Source organism: Ambystoma mexicanum, chromosome 3p, assembly GCF_040938575.1.
Source record: "Ambystoma mexicanum isolate Mex_15411 chromosome 3p, UKY_AmexF1_1, whole genome shotgun sequence".
NCBI classification, from domain to species: Eukaryota; Metazoa; Chordata; class Amphibia; order Caudata; family Ambystomatidae; genus Ambystoma; species Ambystoma mexicanum.
In genome coordinates this window covers 41,432,085-41,455,260 of record NC_090925.1, presented here as the reverse complement: position 1 = coordinate 41,455,260, position 23,176 = coordinate 41,432,085, and the positions used below count along the sequence as shown (strand labels likewise).

The window sequence follows — 23,176 nt, the reverse complement described above, 5'->3', positions numbered from 1 at the left end:
CCTTTCACCATACACTCACACAGGCAGCCGCCTACACATTTAACTGTACACCCTTTCAAAATACACTCACACACGCACTCATCATGGGGTTGAGGGGAGCCCTATTACTTCAAAAAGAAATTGTTTCTTTTTAAAGTCACTGACTTTATCAAGAAATTGTTTCCATTAAGGACTGAACCATAAAGGAAATAATTTCTTTATGAAGGCAGAGTGACTTCAAAAATAAACTATTTCTTTTTGAAATCATAGGGCTTCCCCTACCCCATAATATGTAGGCCTCCAGCCTGGGCTTTTCCATGTCATGAGGTGGGGTAGCCCTTGGACTTCAAAAAGAAAGTGTATTTTTGTAGTCTCTCTGCCATCTTAAAGAAATTATTTCTGTAACAGAACAGGCCAGGGGGAGAGATTAGATCCCTGGGGGAAACCACAGGTAGAGAAAAAGATGTCGGAGAGGAAGGACCCCAGTTGGACCTGGGAGGGTCGATTGGAGAGGAAAGAGGTCAGCCACGCAGAGCCTTACCAGTGATACCCAGGTTATCACGCAGACGGTTGAGCAGGATGGCATGGTTGACAGTATCAAAGGCAGAAGAGAGATCGAGCAAAATGAGAACACACAGAGTGTTAGAGTCAAGGTTCGAGAGCAGGTCCTCACGGATGTTCAGGAGAGCAGTTTCCGTGCTTCTGGCAGCTCTGAAGCCATACTGATGGTCATGAAGACTACCAACAGATTCAGCATGGAGATTAACCAGAACCCTGTTCATTTGGCCCGTCTATTCCATCGCGTGCTTCCTCTTTCTGTAAAGTCACATATTCAGTATTCCCATCTAAGCTACATGAATCCTATGCCGAAAGGACTATCCCCCATAACCATGTAACGTGTACCTGTACCCCTTTCTGATGTACATCGCCATTGCTTTCTGAAGAAATGGTTGTATTCAAAAATACCCCCCAAAAAATAACCATACAATGAGTTGACTATTCACTCAAACGAATTAAAGTTTGTGTCTGTCTTGTTCACATGGTCAATAATATATTTTCACGTGATTAAAAGAATTAAAAAAATATACCAGCTCAACATGCCTCCTTCGCAATCAAATTAAGTGTTGCACTTGTACTGGGGCAGGCAGCGTCCATATGCCCCCCTCCCTCTGCCCCTCCGCCTCCCAGCGCTCAAGAGTATCTGGTGCGGCGCATTACAACACTGTCATCTTTCCATAAATACCTCGCCCTCTTCCAAGGCAGCAAATATGTAAACTAATATTGCGAGGCACCGATTCGTCACAGATGGGTGTGCTCAGCTCAGCGCCTCTGCAGAAGAGCCTCGCAAGACACCGCCCTCCTGCTTCTCTTTGCAAAGCCTGTGAAAGTGAAACAAGGACGTGCACACCAGTGATCGGGGCAGAGGAGGCCGCTGCAGAACTCGCCATGGCCGCAGCTGTGGCAGACCTCCAGAGTGAGGTCTCCTGCCCTGTGTGCCTGGAATATTTCACTGACCCCGTGACCATCGAGTGTGGGCACAGCTACTGCAGGGCCTGCATCACCCTGTCCTGGGACAGGGGGGGTGGGGCGCTAGTCTGCCCCCAGTGCAGAAAGGAATGCACAAAGACTGACCTCGCCAAGAACCTGCATCTCGCAAACCTGGTGGAGATAGTCCAGCGGCTTCCTAGCCAAAGAGGCGTGCAAGACATGTGCGAGCGGCACAACGAGCCACTCAAACTCTTCTGCCAGGAGGACCAGAGGGCGGTGTGCCTGATCTGCGACCGGTCAAAGGATCACTGCGGCCACACTGTGCTCCCCATAGAGGAGGCAGTGGAGCAGTACCAGGTAGGAGAGACCTTTGGGGACCTCTTTGGTCGGCTTCATGACACTAGAGCCTAAAGCACCCATTGTAGAATTGTGTCTTCACTTACTGACCCCACGCCTTTGGTTCTATATTCTACTGCATTTTGATAATATTATTCATAAAAAGTTATGTATTGTATAATATGCAACAAGGGGCCTTCTCTGCCAACCAATATGGGAAACGTTTGTCTGAACGCACAGCAAACCTCAGTTGGAGATTTGCAGAAAATAATAGTTTCCCTAGAAACATAAAATCCCTTGGCTCTCATACATCTATAAATGCATTTCTCAGTTAAACGCAGAGTGGCTGGCATGTCCCTCCTGTCATCTTGTACTGTAGGCAAGTACAAGCAACTGTATAATGTAATTCTTGTGACCAATAGAGGAACGTCTGCGTTGAGGGTAGCCGTGAACAGAAGGCATGTCCTTATAACAACTGCAGAAGGCATCCAGCCGTACTTACTGTACAGTGATAGGCCTCTGATCGGTGGCCACTGACCAGGGTGCGTTTTGACTCCCTTTGGCTTGGGGCGAACCAAAAACTGGTCATATGGTTAACAATCCACAGCCTGCCTGTGCTGTGATTGGCCTGAGGAGGACTTATTACATTTCGTAGTGTTCTGTCCGGCTTACCGAGATTTAAGGGGCAAAACATTACTACCACTGCTTAGAAATGCTGGTTTTTCTCAGGTCAGACCGGCTCTATTTTACTTATTAGCAGCAGCCACCACTCCTGTGGCTTGGGGATGTGTAGCCGACCTAAGAAGCGCCTGGAATCGGCAGAACAAATTTGTTGTATTCTGATTGTATGTCGGGAAAGTCGAGAAAAGCTATGAATAATCTGGTATTGGTGGAACATTGATCTTTGTAATTTGAATGAACATGTATATTTTATTTCGTTTTGGGCCTTTTTTAATGATCTTTTAATAATGTTTTTAATATAATTGTTGGCATCTATTAGCTTGTTTAACTGCCATTGTGTATTGTATTAATATTGCATTTTTGTTGTTGCTTTTTTTGTTTTGTAATTGTGGTTTATGGATATTTATTTCCAAATATACTGAATTGACTTGAGAAAACAATAGCAAGCCTAACCACTTGTAATGTAGTGTAACAAGTTAGTATTTGAAGACGTGTGCATTTCCGAACATTGATGAGGAATGCAGGTTTCTAAATACTCACCAGTAATGCAGTGCTCACTTTTGAATATACGTCTCCTGGACTCGTAGGGTTGTATACCAACCACCCACTCCACCCCACCGCACCCAACCCCTTTCTGTTTGCTTTGTGCATAATACTTGAATTGTCGCTGGTCAAAATGTGGACCACTCTGTCCACACCTTGGAACACGTGTCAATTGCTGGCCATTGGTAAATGGGCGAGTACAGGTAGGATAGCTCAGGGTCTCCTTTTGTATTGGAGGCAATACAACGCAGAGCAACACAGGTTTGAATCCCCGCCTCTTGCTTAGAAACTGTTGCGCGCTATAAAGGAACAATTATAATAATAATGCTTGACATTTTGATGGCAATCCCTGGCACTAGCGTGAGCACTTAAACATCTGGTGCCAATCCATTGCCAGGCCACTGATTTCTATTGTAGACCAATGATGCGTGTCCATGAAAAAATAATGGCAATGCCTCTCAAGTGTTGGAAGTTCATTGCTATTTGATAACGATATTCGTTGCTGGGCATAGAATGGCAAAACCGGGCCTACGGCAGTGATGTGAGCTCTGGATGGTGGCATCTGGTGATGACGGGAGACTCGGTTGGCAATGGTATTGACATAGGGGTTTGGTGGCATTACCTGGAAAAGGTGTGGACATCTAGGTTTTGCAGCAGTGGGGGAACCTGCGTTTTTGAGGGAATTCTGTTGGCTGGGCTTGGGGTGTTTTCCGGCCGGTAGTCGTTGTGTGCTGTTTTGCGAGTCTGTGTGGTTTGTTTTGTTGTTGCAGTGTAGTGAAGTTTGTGCGGATTGTTGTGTTATAGGTTTGTGGTTGTGTTTGGTTAGAGTTTGAGAGGTATATGCAGAGGGGTGAAATTGTTAGTGGATTGGTTAATTGGGCAAATGCTAACAATCACAATTCTATCTAAGTGTGGCACATGCTGATATTTTAAACCTATCTAGATGCGACTCCGGCTAGTGTTTACGATTATGTCTAGATGCAATGCCGGCTAATGTTCACGATTACGTCTAGAGACGACGCCAGCTAATGTTCACGATTAGGTCTGGGTGTGGCACATGGTAACATTCACAAATCCATCTAAGTGTGGCTTGTGCTAATAATCACACTTCCATCTAAGTGTGGCATATGCTAATAATCACAATTCCACCTCAGTGTGGCATATGCTAATAATCACAATTCCATCTGAGTGTGGCACATGCTGACCTTCACAATCCCTTCTAGATGCGACGCCGGCTAATGTCCACGATTACATCTAGGAGTGACGGCAGCTAATGTTAACAATCCCTTCTAGATGCGACACCGGCTAATGTCCAGATTACGTCTAGGGGTGACGGCGGCTAATGTTCACGATTTCGTCTGGGTGTGGCACATGCTAACATTGACAATTCCATCCAAGCTTGGCATATGTTAATAATCACAATTCCATCTGAGTTTGGCACATGCTAACAGCCACAGTTCCATCTCAGTGTGGCACATGCTACAATTCACAATTCCATCTAGGTGTGGGATATGCTACTGTTAACAATTCTGTCTAGGTTTGAGACATGCTAACATTCATATTTATATCAAGATGCGAATCTGGCTAATGCTCATGATTTCATCTAAGTGTGACACATGCTATCATTCACAATTCTATCTAAGTGCGGCACATGCTAACATTCATATTTATATCAAGATGCAAATCTGGCTAATGCTCACGATTTCATCTAAGTGTGACACATGCTATCATTGACAATTCCGTTTAAGTGAGGCACATACTACCATTCACAATTCCATACAGGTGTGGGACATGCTAATGTTCACATTTCTGTGTAGGTTTGGGACATGCTAACATTCATATTTATATCAAGATGCGAATCTGGCTAATGCTCATGATTTCATTTAAGTGTGGCACATGCTAACATTCACAATTCCATCTAAGTGAATTCCGGCTAAGCACATCCGGCCTAGTTTCACACATAACCGTACAGACTGAAACACCTGATGTACCCCAACACCTGCAACTAGCATACAGCGACCACTACCTGAAAGGAACTTGTTATAGCTGGCCTCACATAGACTCTCTTTGACAACAGCAATCTATCTCTTACCCTCAACCGCAACCACCCACGTGTCTGACCTCTTCTGGGCTGCTCGGTCGGGCCTTGTGAAATAAAGAGGCACAAAGTATGGGAGAAGAGAAGAGCTTTATTTGAGGCCCCCAGGTAGCTGCAGTGGAAGCATCAACTGGCGAGGCACTCTCAAATGGAATCTACATGCACAAGGTTCTAAGGAGACCTGTGCATGTATTACCATAACATCTCCCCCACGTGAGGCAAAAGAAAAAGGAAAAACTGGTGGGGGAAAAGCGGGAAAGTGAAAGGGAAAAAAAAGGGTGTCAAGTGGGAGAGACAGAGGGAAGATGGGTAAACTGGGGTACATTAGTAATAAACATAGTCATTGTTGAGTTGTGAAGTTTTGGATGATTTTGCGGTTCCTTCTGGACATTCTTCCAGTGGGGACTCCTTGATGCATGGAGTGAGGTCTGTCATTGTCCACATGTTCTCTTGGGGAATGTGAGGTGTGTTGTGATGGTTTGTCAGGACTGTTGTCCTTAGATATGCTGGTCTCTTGGATGTCTTTTGTTACTTTTATGAGATAATCTCCAGACCATCTCTTTCCATCATCGAGGATGACAGACTTCCCATGACAACTCACAACTCTCTGTGGAGGTCTGAAGATAGATTCACCCTTGAGAGTTTTCTTCGGTTCTTTGACACGTACCCAGTCTCCTTCACGAACCATCATCTCTTTTACTCCATGTCTCGAGTCGTATTGTCTTTTGTATTTTGCTTGTTTTTCTCTTACTGTCTTTTGAAGTAGATCCATGTTCACCCTTGCTTCTCCCATGTATAAGAACATCCACGCCGGTCTAAATCGGTTAGTTGCAACCCTACCTCGCATGAGGGTGAAGGGCTCTATGTTCGTGGTGGTGTGTGGGGTAGTTCTATACGCATGCAAAGCTTCTTTGAGGGTTTCTCTGCATGGGAGGTTGTTGGCCGTGGCCAGTTGGACTACGCTCTTCACGAGCCTGTTCATGCGTTCCACAAGTCTGTTGGAAATTGGATGGTACAAGGATGTTGTTATGTGGCTGATGGACCTTTTCTTGAGGAAATCAGCAAATTCCATAGATATGAACTGAGACCCGTTGTCCGAAACCAATTCCTTGGGGTCTCCCTCCCTGCTGAAGATCTCTGTCAGGAAATCTATGACTTTCTTTGAGGTCACATTGTCCTCAGCTATTCCCCATTCTGTCCATTTAGAGGTGTAATCGACAAGTACTATGATATATACTTTGACTGTTTTGAGGTTCTCGAATGGACCCATGATGTCGATTGCCAGTTTAGACCACACATGTTTGGGAGGTTCAATAGGCTGTAAGGGGGTCTTTCTTAAGATCTTGGACTTGTCACTCATGGCACACGTGGAGCAATTTTTGACCAGTTCTTCTGCTTCTTTCCACATTCCTGGCCACCAATAGTTGTTTCTCAACTTGTTTTTCATCAAGCTTCTTCCTAGGGGACCTTCGTGTGCCAGTTGGAGTACTTTTTTTCTGAGTTGGGTGGGTGGGATTACTCGATCGCCTCTGAAGATATGCTCATCGTCCATCAATAATTCTTCCTTGATGGGAATGAAGGTTGTTAAAGCCTCTCCCGTTTCCACCCAGTCATTAGCTATCGCTTCCCTGATTTCTCGCTGTTCCGGATCAGTATTGGCATTAATTTTCCATTCATCTCTCGAGATGGCAGGGTTTACGACAGCTATGATGTCCTCATCTGGAGATGCAATCTCAGTGTCGATGTTGGTCGATAATCTGGAAAGACAATCTGCTACTTGGTTTTGTGGACCAGGAATATAGCATAGTTGGAGGTTGTATTGCATGATGTCGAGGAACCAACGTCTTATTCTCGGTGATATAAGGTGAGGAGTTTTGGACTGAAGGACATTTACTAGAGGTTTATGGTCTGTTTTCAGTATGACGGGTAAGCCCCAAATTAGGTTCCTGAAATGCTGAAGAATCCACCTCAGACCCAGAGCTTCTCTCTCAATGGTGGAATAGTTTAGTTCGGCTCCCCTCAGTACTCTCGATGCGAATGCGATCGTCACGATGTCCTTATCTTGTTGCTGTTCTAGGACACCACCCAGTCCGGTTTTACTTGCATCTACGGATATGATGGTTTTAGCTTTACAATCGAACATTCCTAAGGCTGGGGCTTGGTTAATTTGAAATTTGATTTCTTCGAATTCGTTCTTGCATTCAGTGGACCATATGAATTTGGTTGCCTTCTTCAAGATGTTTCTCATGTTTTTGGTTTATCAGCATAGTTGCTTATAAACTTGGAGTAGTATTCTGTCATCCCGAGGAAACTCCTTAATTGGTCTTTATTTTGAGGCTCGGCGATATTCATTATGGTGTCCATGAGTTTCCTCTTGGGGCTGATGCCGTTGGCGTCAATGGAATGGCCCAGGTATGAAACTCGGTCGCACTTTATGTTGCATTTCTCTAATTTGAGTGTGAGCCCACTTTTTTGTATGACCTGTAGGACACCCACAAGTTTTGCGTTGTGCTCTTCTTCTGTACTGGCTGATATGAGGATATCATCTTGGAAGCAGTGTATGCCATCAAGTCCTGCAAATAGATGTGACATGAGTCTCTGAAAGACTGCTGCGGCTGAAGCGAGTCCGAATGGCATTCTGTTAAACATGAATGCACCGAGAGGTGTGACAAAAGATGTTAGGTTCTTTGAGCTCTCTTCCAAAGCAATCTGGTGATAGGCTGAGGAGAGGTCCAGAGTTGTAAAGTATTTTGCAGGTTTCATGATCGATAGGAGTTCAGATATATTGGGAAGTGGGTGTCTGTCAACCCATATGTTTTTGTTTAGGTCTCTCAAGTCGACGCACATTCTTATGGAATCGTCCGTTTTTTTTACTAAGACAATTGGGGCAAGCCATTCTGAACTTTCGATGGGCTGTATGATATTTTCATCGCAGAGGCGCTTAAGTTCTTTCTTCAACGCCTCTTTTGTTCCAAAGGGAATACTGCGGACTCGGTGGGCCACTGGGACAGCACCTCTTTTGAGGATTATTCTGTGTTGGAAACCTTTTAGGAGTCCAATCTTGTCGCAGAACACCTTGGGGAATTGTTTTGCTAAATTAGATTTGATGTCCATATCATTATTGAGCACACTCAGCACGGGGATTTCTTCTCCAGGGTGTATTCTTACTCAAAGAGCGGCTTGTTCTTCCCATCCCACAACGGAGGAGCCATCTTTGGCTACAAAGAGTTTGCAATATGTTTCTCTGTCATGGAACTTGAGGTTCACCCACACATATCCCATTATCTCGATGGGCGTTTTTCCATAACCGGTAGCTCTTACACAAGTGCTTTGCAGGTCATGTATCATGCCAGAGAGTACACTCAAAAAGGTCTTGAGATCCACGATGGTGTAGGGGGAGCCAGTGACCTGACCTGCCCAGCTGTCTTTTGCCCAGCTATCCTTTGCCAGGCGTGCTTCCGTGTAGTGACCAGAACCTGTTGACAGTCCAAAATCCCAAACTAAAAGTGAACTGTAAGTATAATTCCTACCCCATAGAAATTCATAGTCTATCTTGTCTTGCATTTGTCCTTATCCCACTCTCTAAGCCGTCCTATCCTTATCCTGGTAACTTGTTAAGACTATCAGAATTCTGTGTTCTTGCCCTTGATATCCAAGAGTTAGTGCCATTTTTCTATTCATTCCTGTCATGCTTAGATCATAAGGGAGTCAGCAAAAAATAACCACAATGTGGTGCCGTCAGTTTGCCCTTAGGGAGGCATAACAGTTTTGGGCGCATATATGCTATATCAACAAAAAAAGGGGTACCGTTATGCGCAGGGTTGGTACATCTGGGTTAAGTTATTTAGAAAAAACTCTTTGGTCCAGCCCTTCAATATAGAAATAATTTATACATTTTGTCACACAAAACACCTTGTAAACCAAAAGTATCAAACGTATATATATTTACTTTTTTACAGCAAACAATGCAAGTACATCAAACAAATCAGCATATCAAAAAACAGCAAATACAGACACAGCAACTTATAACAATGTCTGCCTAGATCATAAATCATTAGCGATATTTTGATTAAATGAATACATTTTCCCTCAAGAAAAGGGGTACACTGCGTGAAGGGTTACAACTGCAGCGTAACTTTTATATTCACGGGTGGCGTTCCTCTTTTCTTAGCCATTAAATCTAGCTTAAGTAAAATTTGCCTTTCACTTTTAAAAACCGATCTTCTCTTTTTCACTGCTATATTTTCCTGAAAACGAACCTCACTCTACCTTCCAAATCTCTCTCAATTCACCAGCTAGAGACCTGTTTTCACCATATGTTGTACCTGTGATATATATCTATCCACCAACAACCACATTCCAAATCAGAGTATTTCATCCGTTTTTATTTAAAACTCTTTGAGTAAATTTACACGGAAATCGAAAGGAAATGCAACTTTTACATGTGTCATTTTGTTGCCATCCGTTTTAAACCTTCCACTCAATTTTCACTTGTATGCTCTTGGTAATCCATAGCTTGTGATTGTTAGTGTCTATGCATGGTTGCTTTACTGAGAAATTCTATTTATCTTAGAGTTTTAACCGCACATTAATTAATAATTTGTCCATTTCCGAGTGTCATTTCATAACATTGCAAGGGGTTTAAAATCCGTTGTCCACTCTTATTTGGTGAGGGAAGGTCGGATTTGGATTCCGTTTTCTGCATCGTATTCCTGCTTACCTGCTGTGTCTTTCTATCCATTCAGAATTGATTATTTTTGGGTTGAGGGAACATTGCAGGGGGAAATTCTAACTTGGGTGCTATCTTTTCCTAATCAAAAAGTGCTCCTATTCCCTGGTGTTTTGTATAGGTTCCACTAGAAGGTTAAACCAAGTGTATTGCTTACATCCTCATTGTAATTATCACCCCATTGGTGATTGCTGCCCCGTATTAAACATTGTATTATTTCTTTTGAATTTTAAAATAAGTAAATAAATATTGCATTTTACCAACCAGCCTGGTTCCTGGTCCATTGTGACTCGGGGTATTTGAAAAGGGGGTGTGATACGAGTGGTATACCATCTCAAATTGAATCTGCATAAAATATGGAGAAAAGCATCTCAGTTGTGCGCTACATGCTAGGCCGAGACCAAGGTGTGTGTCGCCTGATTGAAATCCTTAACAATCTCGGTGTGGGACTGTTAGGCAGAATTATATGCAGTACCCTTTGGGAACACCACACACAATCAAGACTACAAGTGACAGTACAAATTCACCTTTGGTACAAGCCTGTACTACACAGTAAAGTGGTAGCAATAGCTGAGCAGCCAGACCTATGTCAAGAGCAAGTGAGCAGTATCAAATAGTTACAAAAAGGACAGCAATTACTATGATTCAAACAAACACTGACTCAAGGTTTTCAAGTAATAGAATATACATTTATTTTACTCTTCAGTTGTATAACATTTCACTATTCTTAGCAGTTTAAAAATCACACTCTTAATACACCGCACAAATCACAATAAATTCCAGACAAGTTAAGCTCACAAAATGAAGTAGGAGCAAAATGGCACTCCAGCAATTTAAAAGGGAGGGAAAGACAAAGTTAATAAAAATTGAACCACAGATGTCACACACTTTCACCGCGGCTGAACGAAACGAACAACCGGATTTGCACAGTACCTTAAAACGGAGAGGGAGCTGTAGCTGAGGCGGACATTCCTGGTAGTTCCTGCAGGCTCACGGTTCCTGAAGCGATTGTCGGACTGACAAGAAGTAGGAAGACTGGAGGGTCCTGCACTACCCAGGGAAGAAACCAGCAGCAGAGCAAAGCAACAAATAAAAGGTGCGCTCCTTAAAACCCAAGCAGGGTCCGACCTTCCTGGCTATCCGGCCCACAGTAGCTCTGTACAGTGAATTCGACCAGAGGAGGGGTCCTGGCTTGAAGTTTGGGCGAACTGGTTGTCAATCACACAGCAGAGTGGCTGTCCTGGCAAGGACAGTCACCCAGCCAATCAAACAGGAGTGCGACTTGGGTTACCAAGGGAACCCATGGCAGGGGTCCTAAGACCCCTCCCTCACATCCTGCCTACTCAGACTTTCAGGCACCTTAAGGAGGGCTTTTCTGCAGAAGCCCACAAAAAGACGGCGAACAAAGGAACCAACCCTGATTTGGTGTGCAGAGTAAAACACGAGAAAGACATTTACAAAAAGAAATGGCGAATAAACCGAGCCGGATCCTTAATAATATATATATGGTCAAGCGGGTTTATGTTTGAGGCTAATATTATAGCCTAAAACAATAAGATGGTTATTTAAGATAACCGCGGTATAAAAGTTAGGATAGTTACCACTGCCACCAGCCAAGTCTTGATGTAAAGGAAGTGAAACAATGCTCCAAGAGACAGACAAAAAGGGATACAAATTAACCCTTTCCAATACTCCATGTAAGATGGGGTGTACTGGGTCTGTGATTAAAGAGACTAAAATAAAGTTAATGGCAACTTTATCTTTTCTGGGGGACAGTAGTCAGCCCAGAAAATGGAGATAGTGGGAAGTCTCAAAGACAACCCTGTGTCACTGCACTGTGTAACACACATGAAAAATATGATGCCATGGAGTAGGTGAGGCTCCATTGCCCAAGATCACACAAAAAGTAGAAATACACACAGCAAAACGCATGTAGGAGTGGAAAAAAGGCTCACACTTACCAGGTGAAAAAAATAAACCCTAGAAATCCAGCAAAGCTGCTGAGGGACTCATTAGGTAAGGGAAATCAGTCATTTATGAGAATTCTCCCTAACAGGGACATGCTACTGTTCACAATTCTATCTAGGTTTGGGATATGCTATCATTCACATTTATATCAAGATGAGATTCAGGCTAGTGTTCATGATTTCATATAGGTGTGGCACATGCTAACATTCACAATTCCAGTTAGGTGTGGGGTATGCTACTGTTCACAATTCCATCTAAGTGTGGCACATGTATAAACATCAAGATGCAAATCTGGCTAATGCTCATGATTTCATCTAAGTGTGGCACCTGCTATCATTCACAATTCCGTTTAAGTGAGGCACATGCTACCATTCACAATTCCATCTAGGTGTGGGACATGCTACTGTTCACAATTCTGTTTCGGTTTGGGACATGCTAACATTCACAGTTCCAACTAAGTGTGGGACATGCTATCATTCACAATTCCGTTTAAGTGAGGCACATACCACCATTCACAATCCTATCTAAGTGTGGAACGTGCTGACAATTCCATTCTAACTAGATGCGACTTAGGCCCAAGGTAATGTTCGTGAATCCATCTAAGAATCTTTCTGGTAATCTTTGAGCGCACTATATGACAGTCTTATGGGGTGGAGTACAATTCAGTAAACGTTCAGTGCACTGAGGGACTAGGAGGGAGGTATGCAATTGATTACATCTATGTGTGGGGCATGCTGTGGTGCATGCTAACATTTACAATTCCGTCTAAGTGTGGCATACACAAGCATTCACAGTTTAGAGGTAGGATAGGTAGAGTGGCTGGGCTTTCTGAAGTAGAGTAATTGCTCTACTCCCCACCCATGCCAAACTTACTTTTTGGGTGATCGATGCTGGTTGACGGCTGGCTACTGGCTTCCCTGACGACTCCTGCGGACACCTGCTGATACTTTATGGAGCGGCCTCTGAAGGAGCTGCCCCCTTTTCCTTGGGGCCCTTAGCCGCAGGGGCTGCCGGGCAGAGGGATGCCTGGGCAGGTGAGTTAAGTGCACAGGATTGGCCAGTCTCGTTCCGGGGGCGGTCCGGGAGGCGGGAGGACGGGAGGGTTTTGGATTGGGAAGCTGAAGAGGGTCTGGCCGAGCTACACGGCTCGCGGGCCTGGGGGAGCACTAAAACTTTATTTTAACACGCAAACAAAACCCCGGGAGGGTTCTTGTTGTAGATACTCACCTGGGCAGCCTTGGTGCACACACATATATGCTTGTTATTCCCCAGCCTCTGAACTGACTCATGAGACCTGTGTCGTATCACAGAAGTACACATATACTAACTATAGGGCGGCCATCGCCCTATGATTACCTTAAAACCAATGCTATAATAGGCTTTGACTTCATAACAAATTTGGATGACATTTTCCTAAACAAAATGTCTGGCACGGCCCCGCCAAACTGGACATTCTGGGGAAACTTCAGTAAACTGTTCAGAAGTTAGTAAGAATAAAAGCTATTTTCGGCCTACTCCCATTCCTTTTCCAATGGAGAAAAAGGTGTTTCCACAGAACACTTGTAGGACGAAAACCGCTGAATGCCACAAAGCGCTGCAGATGTGGCTTATTAGTTTTGGCTATTATGTAGCGCTGGAAGTGCTGCCTATAAGCCAAAACTATTGTCATGGGAAGTGAAGATAGGAGAGATATGATGTGTGAGGAGGGGACACAGCCCTTGAGTGCTGTTTGGTTATTTACTCACCATTGACTGCCCATGGCCTGCTACCCTCTATGGCTGTGTCATCCCTTATCTGCCCCTTTTATGTTATATTATTTGGCATTTATATAGCACTCTATATATCATTGGTATGACCTCAAAGCGCTGATAGGTTGAACGCCCTCAGGGACAGCAGCCCAGGTCAGTTGAGAGAGAAAGTGTCGTAGGGTGCATGGGTGCACCAGTTATGTGTGCAGCAGATGTAATTGCGTGGTGGTAGCTGCATCTTAGCATACTCCTACGTCCCGTCCCCTTTCCTCCATACTTATGGGACATCTCTCCGTCCTGTGGGACGGGACCGGAGCACTTTGTAAAAAGCATCCAAAAATGTTTTTCAAATATGTGTCCTTCTTCTCTTTCTTGCGTGGGGCCCGGCACGCAGCCGTAACCCCGCCCACCTTGGCTCCACCCTGCGCATCGCCCATCAGTCCTTTTCTCCGCTTGTTCGGGACTGGACGCATGTTAGCGAGAATTCACATTTCATGGCTAATTTCCCTTACCTATAGAGTCCCCCAGCAGCTTTGCTGGATTTGAAGGGTTTGTTTCTTTTTACCTGCTAAGAGTAAGAATCTTTTTCCCACTCTTAGGCATTTTTGCTATGTGTGTTATAGGCTATTTTTGTGTTTAATGCCTATGGGATCTTTTCTCTCACCCATAGGAACCATCTTTATGCACATGTGTCACACAGCACCCTCCGTGCCGTGGCACAGGGGTGTCATAGCGACCCCCAAACATAGACTCCATATCCTGGGACTGACTACTGTCTCCCAGGGAATGTAAAGTCCCCATTGACTTTACTAGACGATTTTTATGAACTTAACCAGTACACCCCATCTTAATATGGAAGTACTGGAAGGGGTTAATAGTTTTTCCCCTATGTTCATTTTTCAAGAGGGTACCTTAAAGTCCCCCTCTACAAAGTTTCTGGCTTGTGGCAGTGGTTACTACCTTTTATATTCGACCGCGAATATTTCTCTATGGGATTTTCCCACTGTTCGAGGCTACCACTTCTTCTGACAGCCTCTAACATACCGCCGGTTTATTTTATTATTAACTTTACTCTGGTAGGTTTTATTTGCCAGAACTTTGATAAAACTTCTTTCTCGAGTCTTACTCCATTTTCCTAACCCAGGTCGGGGATCCTTTGTTCTTCCTTTTGGCTGGCTTCTGCCAAGGAGCCCTCCTTTCAGCGCCACTGAGTCTGGGGTGGGTCTGTTGTTTGGGAGGGGGAGTAGAACCCCCGGACAGAGTTGCCACAGCAACTCAGGTCGCACTTTAACCTGATAGGCTGGAGGGTGTCCCGCCAAGAAGACCACTCCACTGTGTGAGTGACAGCTAGGCTGTATGAATGGGTCTCTTTCTGCATAAAAGCAGGGTCCTGAGGACTGGAAGAGCAAGACGTTGCCACTGGAACTACGGAACCGAAGGGAAGAGAAGCCAGAGACATCTTCAGCATCTACACCACCGGTGAAGCCCTGCCGGATCGTCTCACCACTTTTCTTCCACATGACGAGAGGAGATCTTCAGCGGAGGAGCCTCCTTCTCTTGAGCTGGTGGGGTCAACCAGTTCACCCATCGCATCCTCGTACCTGCCTTGATCGACTCAACAGTGCCCCGCACTTGAAGACCGGAAAGCCAGGCAGCTATCGACCCGGTCCGCGATTAAAAGGAGCGTACCTTTTAAACCTTGTTTGGCAGCACCGCGGTTGGTTTCATCCCTGGGTCATGCAGCGACTCGACCTTCCTCCACGACGAGAGCCTCTCTTCCTCTGTTTGACCCTTCGACCTGCAGGAACTACCAGGAACAACCGCCACCGCAGGAGCCACTTCTCCACGTTTAAGGTACATTGTTCCGCCAGGCCGCCCTTTCTCCGTGGTAGCCCTAAAGGTGTTTTAAATCCTTTAACTACTTGTAGGGTCGGCCGCCCTCTCTTTTAACATTGTCTTTGCCTTGCATCTACCTCTTGAAAAGTTTTCTACTAAAGACTTGAATCCAGCTACAAGAACATTTTTGCTCCTAAGCTCTTGGTCCTGTACCACTGACTCTGGCTCAGGCCTATTGACTCTGGCTGATTTGTTAGATCTGCACTTACTGGATTAGTTTTCAATGAGAAATGTGTTGATGCACCTAACTCTTCTAAACCCCTCTTCCTTCCTACTGTTTTAACGTGTGGAGTGCCATTTTGCTCAGTTTTCATTCACTTGTCTCTTGGTTAAAGTGTTACTGTGCATTACTTGTTCACAAAACTTCAGGAAAGTGTTGCTAGGGGGTGTCTGAAGATATTTTGACTTATCTTGTACTTTCCCTCCCTTTCGTTGAATTGTTAGAGTGCCATTTGTAGTTGGTTTTCACTGTGTTGTTTTGCTTAGTTTTCACTATACCGCAAACTTGTCTACAATTGAATAGGGAGTTGTATATGCTTTTCTTTTAACTAAACTTAACTTACTTTATTAACTGTGATCTATGTGTTGATTTAGAAGTGTATAAAATAAATATATATTCCTTTTTTTAATACAAAACGTTGGTCAGTGTTTCCTTGCTCCATAGTACTGTACTGCCTATTGTGTCAACCCTGAATACTGCTCATCTCCCTCTTGAGATAAGTCTGACTGCTCAGCCACAGCTACCAACTAAGTCTTTGTGGTACAGACTGATACCAAAGGGGATTTATTGCTCTCACCTGTGGTCCTAATCTGGGTTAGTGCTCCCTAAGGGAACTGCCCTGGATTCTGCCTAACAACGCACTTGCATCCTCGGAAGATTTTCTTCCATTTTTCCTCTCTGGCTCTCGCTAGCGATCGTGTACTAGTCTGTCTATGTCGTTCAAACTAGACTTTCCAGATTGTTCATCGTGTCACAGTCGCTTCGCGAGGGCGGATGCCCATCCTCTTTGTTTAGAGTGTTTGGGTCCGGATCACTGTTGGGACTCCTGTTTTTACTGTGACTCCCGTTCGGTCCGGGCACTTCAACGTCGGTTGGAGCGGTGGGAGGAGGTGTTCCGACTAACTCCTCCTTCACATTTTCAGGCGTTCATCGATGAGAAGAAAAAATGCCCGGTAAGTTCTTTACTTTTCAGAACACCCCGGCCGGGGGATACCTTTCCGGGTTCCTCTCGTGCCAGGAGGAGCGTTGATCGCTCTGTCACCGGGGATCGCCCTGAGGCGCCTGTTGGGCCTAATAATTGTACCAGAGTTTTCTCCAAGGGTCTCCGTAAGGGGCCTGTGGATACCGGAGCACTCTCCGAGGCCCCTCCTGTGGGGGCTGTTTGTAGTCCCAGTTCTACTGAGTCGTGGGATCTTGGAGCTCGCTCTGAGGCCTCTCTGTCGGCTTCCCTCAAAAATAAGACCGGCGCGCGCCCCGAGGCCTTGGTGGCGCTTGCTGTCACTGAACGGATGTTCGAGGCCCGTGTGGATAAGGCTGTTACCGGACGTGGGTCCGAGGTCCCTCTTTCAGAGGCTAAACTTACCAACATTTCTGAGAGGCCTGACAAGGCCTTACCAGTGAAGGCTGTTTCTCACCGTTCGCGCTCTTGCGGCGACACCAGATCTGTTGACAGGGCAAAGAAGGAAAGTTCTTCTTTTACCGGCAGTGCCGAGGTCCTTCCTGGGAAGGCTAATTTGGCGGTTGGTATGTCGCAGAAACATTCCAGGCCTCATAGTACCGGCTCTGCCAAGGTTCCTTATGTTAAGGCAAAAGTTAAGACCCCTGATCCATCAACGAGGACCCCTGCCTCACTTCCTCATGTGCCGCAGTTCCCCTCAGGCGAATGCAAAATGGTGCCCGTTCCCGCCACGCCCGCGGTGGCCATTTTGGGTGCTACCCCTACAACTACGTAGAGTTCCTTGTGCGCATCCTTTTCGGCCAGTTTACGATTGGAACGCCCGGATGCCCCTTCCACACAATGTTTTGTTGCCTGTGGCGTTGGCACCTTTGATTTATGTGGATACATCGGTGGAGCGGCCGGTGTGGCACCCTTCCCCGTTACGTCCCTGGAATTGTCCTCCTCATGAGAGGCCTCCTCAGGTTCCAAAGCAGTCCCCGGAGGACACCTTTTTCGGTAAATTTCAAACGCTCATGCGTACCGACCCCACGAGGTAGTATTTCAAAGGGCTTTTTAGGGAGATATGTCCACCCGCGCCTCCGGCTCCAACCGTTCCTCCGGTGGTTCCGCCAGCGCCTCCCTTGCCTATGGTGCCTTCCCCAACTCTTCCTCCTTTGCCCACATTGTCCCCTGTGGACAAGGCAGCACCCGACACGGCTCAGCAGGATCCTGACCTGTTGGATGACGCGCAAGGCGATCGGGACAACGAGGACCTGCCCCGCTCGACCAGGACAATGAGGACCTGCCCCGCCCTATTAGAGCTTTTCATGACCGGGTACTGGACATGATGTGCTTCTTAGATGTTCCGGTGCCCTGTCTCCTTTGGAGCGTACCGGCCTGTTCTTGCAGATGGGTGTTCTGGCCGAGGTCCTCAGGGTCTGGGAAAAGCCACACTCTGGACTTTTTGTCAATAAGAAAATTGATGCGAGATACAGGCTGCATTCTTCGGAAGAGGTGGCCCTGTCGTCTTGTCCGCCCCCCTCCTCCACAGTGGTGGCTGCGGCCACTTTGCAGTCCAGGCCTGCAGCATCCTCTTCCACGACGGCTACTCAGGTTCTGGGAAAGGAGGACAAGCTCCTTGACTCCCTTAGGAGAAAAATCTTCGCCAACTCGGCCTTCCAGCTCAGGCAGGCCAATGCCAAACTGGTTTTAGCGGGGGCTCATATGCGGATGTGGAAATGTCTCTCGGAGTTTGAGGAGAAGCTGGAAGACTTTAAGGGGGGATTATCCGACGCCAGGGTCTTGGCCCAGGATCTCCTGGAGGCTGCGGCTCATCACGTAGACACCTCGGCTCGGGGCCTTATGCTGGGGGTTGATACCTCACAGCAGGCATGGCTGCATGCCACTAAATTCTCAAAAGAAGTGCAGGACAAGGTGTTGGACCTTCCGTTCGATGGTAAGGAGCTCTTTCATTCTACAACAGATGTAGAGCTCACCAAGACGAAGGATAGCACTCAGACAGCTAAGTCCTTGTCGGTCCTTGTTAAGACCCCTTTCAAAACCCAGAGACCGTTGTCCCAAAGCCGACCCTCCTCTGGCTTTAGGGGCTTCCTCGACCGGAAATCTCGCATAGTGGATACCCCTTCGGGGAATTACCGCTGTAGGCAAGAACAGACTCGGTTTTTCTCCCGCTCCTCAGTCTCCTCCTCAGGTGGGTCTTGTCAGTACGTTAGACGAGACACGCCTTACGCGCTTTACGCGTATTTAAATGAAAGAATGGGCGTCAGACCGGAGCTTGGCCTTTCCAGCCCGTTTCCGCTAGTGCACGTCGTTCGTTTGAAATCCAGGTAAGGCTAAGGAAATCTGAAGGCGGCTGCTTTGGGTCAGTCTCCGCTTTAGGCGGGGTTAATTCAATAGCTTCCTTTGCTCTATGTTGCTGCCCTGTCTTGGTTTTGGTGTCGGCATATTTGAGCTATATTAGGCTCACTGCCGAGATGGCTTGTCTGTGATTTGGGTGGAATTTACGCCACTTATGATTTATACCCCAGTTCGGATAGAAAGCCGCCGTATTCCGCGGAGACTGCTTAAGCGTTGCTTTCGGGATTGGGTTCCCTGGTTTAGTGAACCTTGCCTTGATTTATGGGGACCTGCGTTGGCAATTGAGATTCCGTTGGTGCACGGACAAGTTCTTTAGGGACATTTAACTCAACTTGTCAGGGATTTCGACCGCATGCTATGGGCAATTGCAGGCGGCTATTTGATTTTTATGCATTGTTGTCACCTCTCTAATTAGTGCCCTTTGATAACAGCACTTCATGAACATTTGTTTCACAGTTGTTCACTGGATCCATTCCTGCATAGCTGGAACATTGAGGCTCAACGCAGTCGGCCTCTATTGCAATAGCAGAAACGGCGACGTTTGCGGTACCAATACCAAATACAAAACTTTGGTCAGTGTTTCCTTGCTCCATAGTACTGTACTGCCTATTGTGTCAACCCTGAATACTGCTCATCTCCCTCTTGAGATAAGTCTGACTGCTCAGCCACAACTACCAACTAAATCTTTGTGGTACAGACTGATACCAAAGGGGATTTATTGCTCTCACCTGTGGTCCTAATCTGGGTTAGTGCTCCCTAAGGGAACTGCCCTGGATTCTGCCTAACAACGCACTTGCATCCTCAGAAGATTTTCTTCAATTTTTCCTCTCTGGCTCTCGCTAGCGATCGTGTACTAGTCTGTCTATGTCGTTCAAACTAGACTTTCCAGATTATTCATCGTGTCACAGTCGCTTCGCGAGTGCGGATGCCCATCCTCTTTGTTTAGAGTGTTTGGGTCCGGATCACTGTTGGGACTCCTGTTTTTACTGTGACTCCCGTTCGGTCCGGGCACTTCAACGTCGGTTGAACGCTGCTTATACCATATTGCCCTCTCTGAATTCCAGAAAAACCTTACATTTGGAACCGATTTGACTCTATGGATTTTGTCCAGTTGTCCACTGGTGAGTTGAATGTTTGGTTCATAACTAGCCTACAGATATGTCATTTCACCTCAGTGGGGCACCTTTTCTTGTGTGTTTTTGATAAAATTGCTCTAAGCAAATTTCTCTTGGGTTTTACTCCCTTTATGTACTCATTGCTAAATGTAGCCAAACTTACCATTTCGGATACTCTTGCTTCACTGTATATAAACCATTGGAGAAATGTTTACGACCATGTACTATTCCGGTCGTTTATGTGTCATTTTGCACCCTTGCATTCAGGTCTAATTCACAGAGATCTACTTTTGGCACGGCCTGATTAATATTTCCTGGACTTATCGACAGGATTCCGGGACCAGCCTTACGGGTAGAGATCACGGTAAATACCTTTTCTCCCTTATTGTTCTTCAGACCCCTTGACGCATCTGAGCTGCGGAGTACGGGATAGGCCCCTTGGGTTCCACCCACAGATCACCAACTCTTACTTTTATTTCTCATTATTGTCCATGTAATTGTTCACACCCTTTTTTTCTTCTTTTTTCTTTTGTTTTTGTATTTTAGGTGTGGTTTTTTATAAATTGTAAAATGCTTAGCCTTTCTTTCTAAATGCATTGTGTATATAAAGACACAGATTAATTCCAACAATGTATGACACCTACGGGAATGCCACATCCTGAAGAAGATGGATATCATCTGCTTTTAAGTTAGACGTGTTTGCTCCATCGAAACTACTATCTGTTAACTGTGTCAGGCCTATTCTATTGTATGCTATATTGTTCTTGTCCTGACACATGAGTAGTTGACGCACAGCATCCCTTGGCTAATTTTAGCATTCTTTTTCTATGATTGTGTTTCCATCCCATTGTGCATTGTTGTAACTAATTATTGCGGTTGGGTGCATGATTTATTAGTGACCAGATTGCTCTTTTTGATTTATTTATGGCCCATTGTCTTTAGACCTGAATAGGTGACTGGGGTTTCGTCATTTGAGTGATCCCCTTCGCTCGGATGGGAAACCCTTCTTGGGATCAATTTAGTAGGATCTAGGCCCACTGTGATTTATTTCACTGACTCTCTTACTTGCAGCCAACATTTAAATTAGCACTTTTTCACTTTACATGATGCACTTTATTATTGATATATTAATGTTTACATTTTGCGTATATTGCACATGAACTCCAGAGGATTTAATACTGATTTTAATGTGTACAAATTCTAATAAATATAGTATTTTAAATGATTTTTTGTCCTTTGTAGGGTGATCTGTGTTGCTACCTTTAGGGGTCCTTCCCTGTTTTGGTGGTCAGATTGCGTCCATTTGAGTGTTAATAATTCTGTTCCGCTGGTTTGACCTCTGTTTACGCTCAGGCAGGCCAATGCCAACCTGGTGTTAGCAGGGGCTCATATGCGGATGTGGAAATGTCTCTCGGAGTTCGAGGAGAAGCTGGAAGACTTTAAGGGGGGATTATCCGACGCCAGGGTCTTGGCCCAGGATCTCCTGGAGGCTGCGGCTCATCACGTAGACACCTCGGCTCGGGGCCTTATGCTGGGGGTTGATAGCTCACGGCAGGCATGGATGTATGCCACTAAATTCTCAAACGAAGTACAGGACAAGCTGTTGGACCTTCCGTTCGATGGTAAGGAGCTCTTTCATTCTACAACAGATGTAGAGCTCACCAAGACGAAGGATAGCACTCAGACAGCTAAGTCCTTGTCGGTCCTTGTTAAGACCCCTTTCAAAACCCAGAGACCGTTGTCCCAAAGCCGACCCTCCTCTGGCTTTAGGGGCTTCCTCGACCGGAAATCTCGCATAGTGGATACCCTTTCGGGGAATTACCACTGTAGGCAACAACAGACTCGTTTTTTCTCCCGCTCCTCAGCCTCCTCCTCAGGTTCAGGTGGCACCACCACTGAAAAACCTACTAAATGAGGGTTCTCCGCACTCGCACGAGACTCCGGTGGGAGAACGCATTGCGTCTCATTGGGAGGCGTGGCAGACCATCACCGAAGACAGATGGGTCTTGTCAGTCGCTCGGGCGGGCTTCCGCTTACCCCTACCCCACCCTTCAACCCTCCTTTTTAGCTGTCGGGCTCGCCCTTTCAAAGCCGAGGTTCAGAAACTTCTGTACCTCAGAGCTGTGGAACCCGTTCCCCTCGGGGAACGAGGGGAGGGCTTCTACTCCCAGCTGTTTACGGTGCCCAAACCCAACCAGGCTGGCCTGCGCACCATCCTAGACCTTTCCCAGTTCAATCTTTTCCTACCCCAAGAGAAATTCAAGATGATCACGCCCAGCCAGATACGATCCTCCTTGTAGATGGGCGATTGGCTCAGCGTGGTGGATCTTCAGATGCGTACATGCATATTCTGATTTAGAATCCACACAGGAGATATCTCCGTTTCTCTTTGGGAGAGGAGCACTTTCAGTTTCGAGTGCTTCCTTTTGGCCTCAGCTCGGCGCCGCGTGTCTTCAAGAAGATGATGTCGGTGATTGCGGCCTATCTTCGTCTGCAGGGTATCCATGTGTATCCGTATTTGGACAACTGGCTCTTACACAGCCCTTGTCCATTGAAAGCAGCGGGCAATCTTCAGTCTCTCCTTCAGCTCCTGTTCCATCTTGGGCTGTCGGTGAACTGGCAGAAATCTTCCATGACGGTCTCGCAGGACTTGATTTTCCTGGGTTTTCGCTGGAACACGATCGACTGTAGAGTGTACCTGACCGGGGACAGGATGGCGGATCTGTTAGCCACGTGTCAGATGTTTGCGCAGTCGGAGAGCATATCAGCCTGGTGGTTCCAGAGGCTTCTGGGCCTTATGGCCTCGTGTGTGTTGGCTCTTCCTCTTGCTCGTCTCAAGATGAGACGGACCCAGGTGGCTCTTCAGAGTTCTTGGCGTCAGGCTGTGGACCCGGATTCCAAGCTGATAATGATTCCGGCTTCCATGAGAGTGGACCTGGAATGGTGGTCATCTCTCAGCAACTTGTCGGTGGGTGCGGGGTTTCAGGACACAGCCCCTATGGTGACGATCACGACGGACTCCTTCCTCCTGGGGTGGGGTGCGTCGTTAGATCTTCTTC

The 23,176-nt window shown here is 46.1% G+C and overlaps 1 protein-coding gene across 2 annotated transcripts in view; it reads left to right on the top strand.

Annotated features, from left to right (window-relative positions):
* The first annotated feature begins 1,323 nt into the window (after positions 1 to 1,323).
* LOC138580115 (E3 ubiquitin-protein ligase TRIM39-like) overlaps positions 1,324 to 23,176 on the top strand; it is a 581,904-nt gene continuing 560,051 nt past the window's right edge. Inside the window, exon 1 of one of the 2 annotated variants that reach the window (XM_069650392.1) lies at positions 1,324 to 1,824. In XM_069650392.1, coding sequence (XP_069506493.1) covers positions 1,426 to 1,824 — 399 coding nt within the window. In that variant the 5' untranslated portion in view covers positions 1,324 to 1,425. The remainder of the gene's footprint in view (positions 1,825 to 23,176) is intronic. The other variant, XM_069650391.1, reaches the window with a different exon arrangement.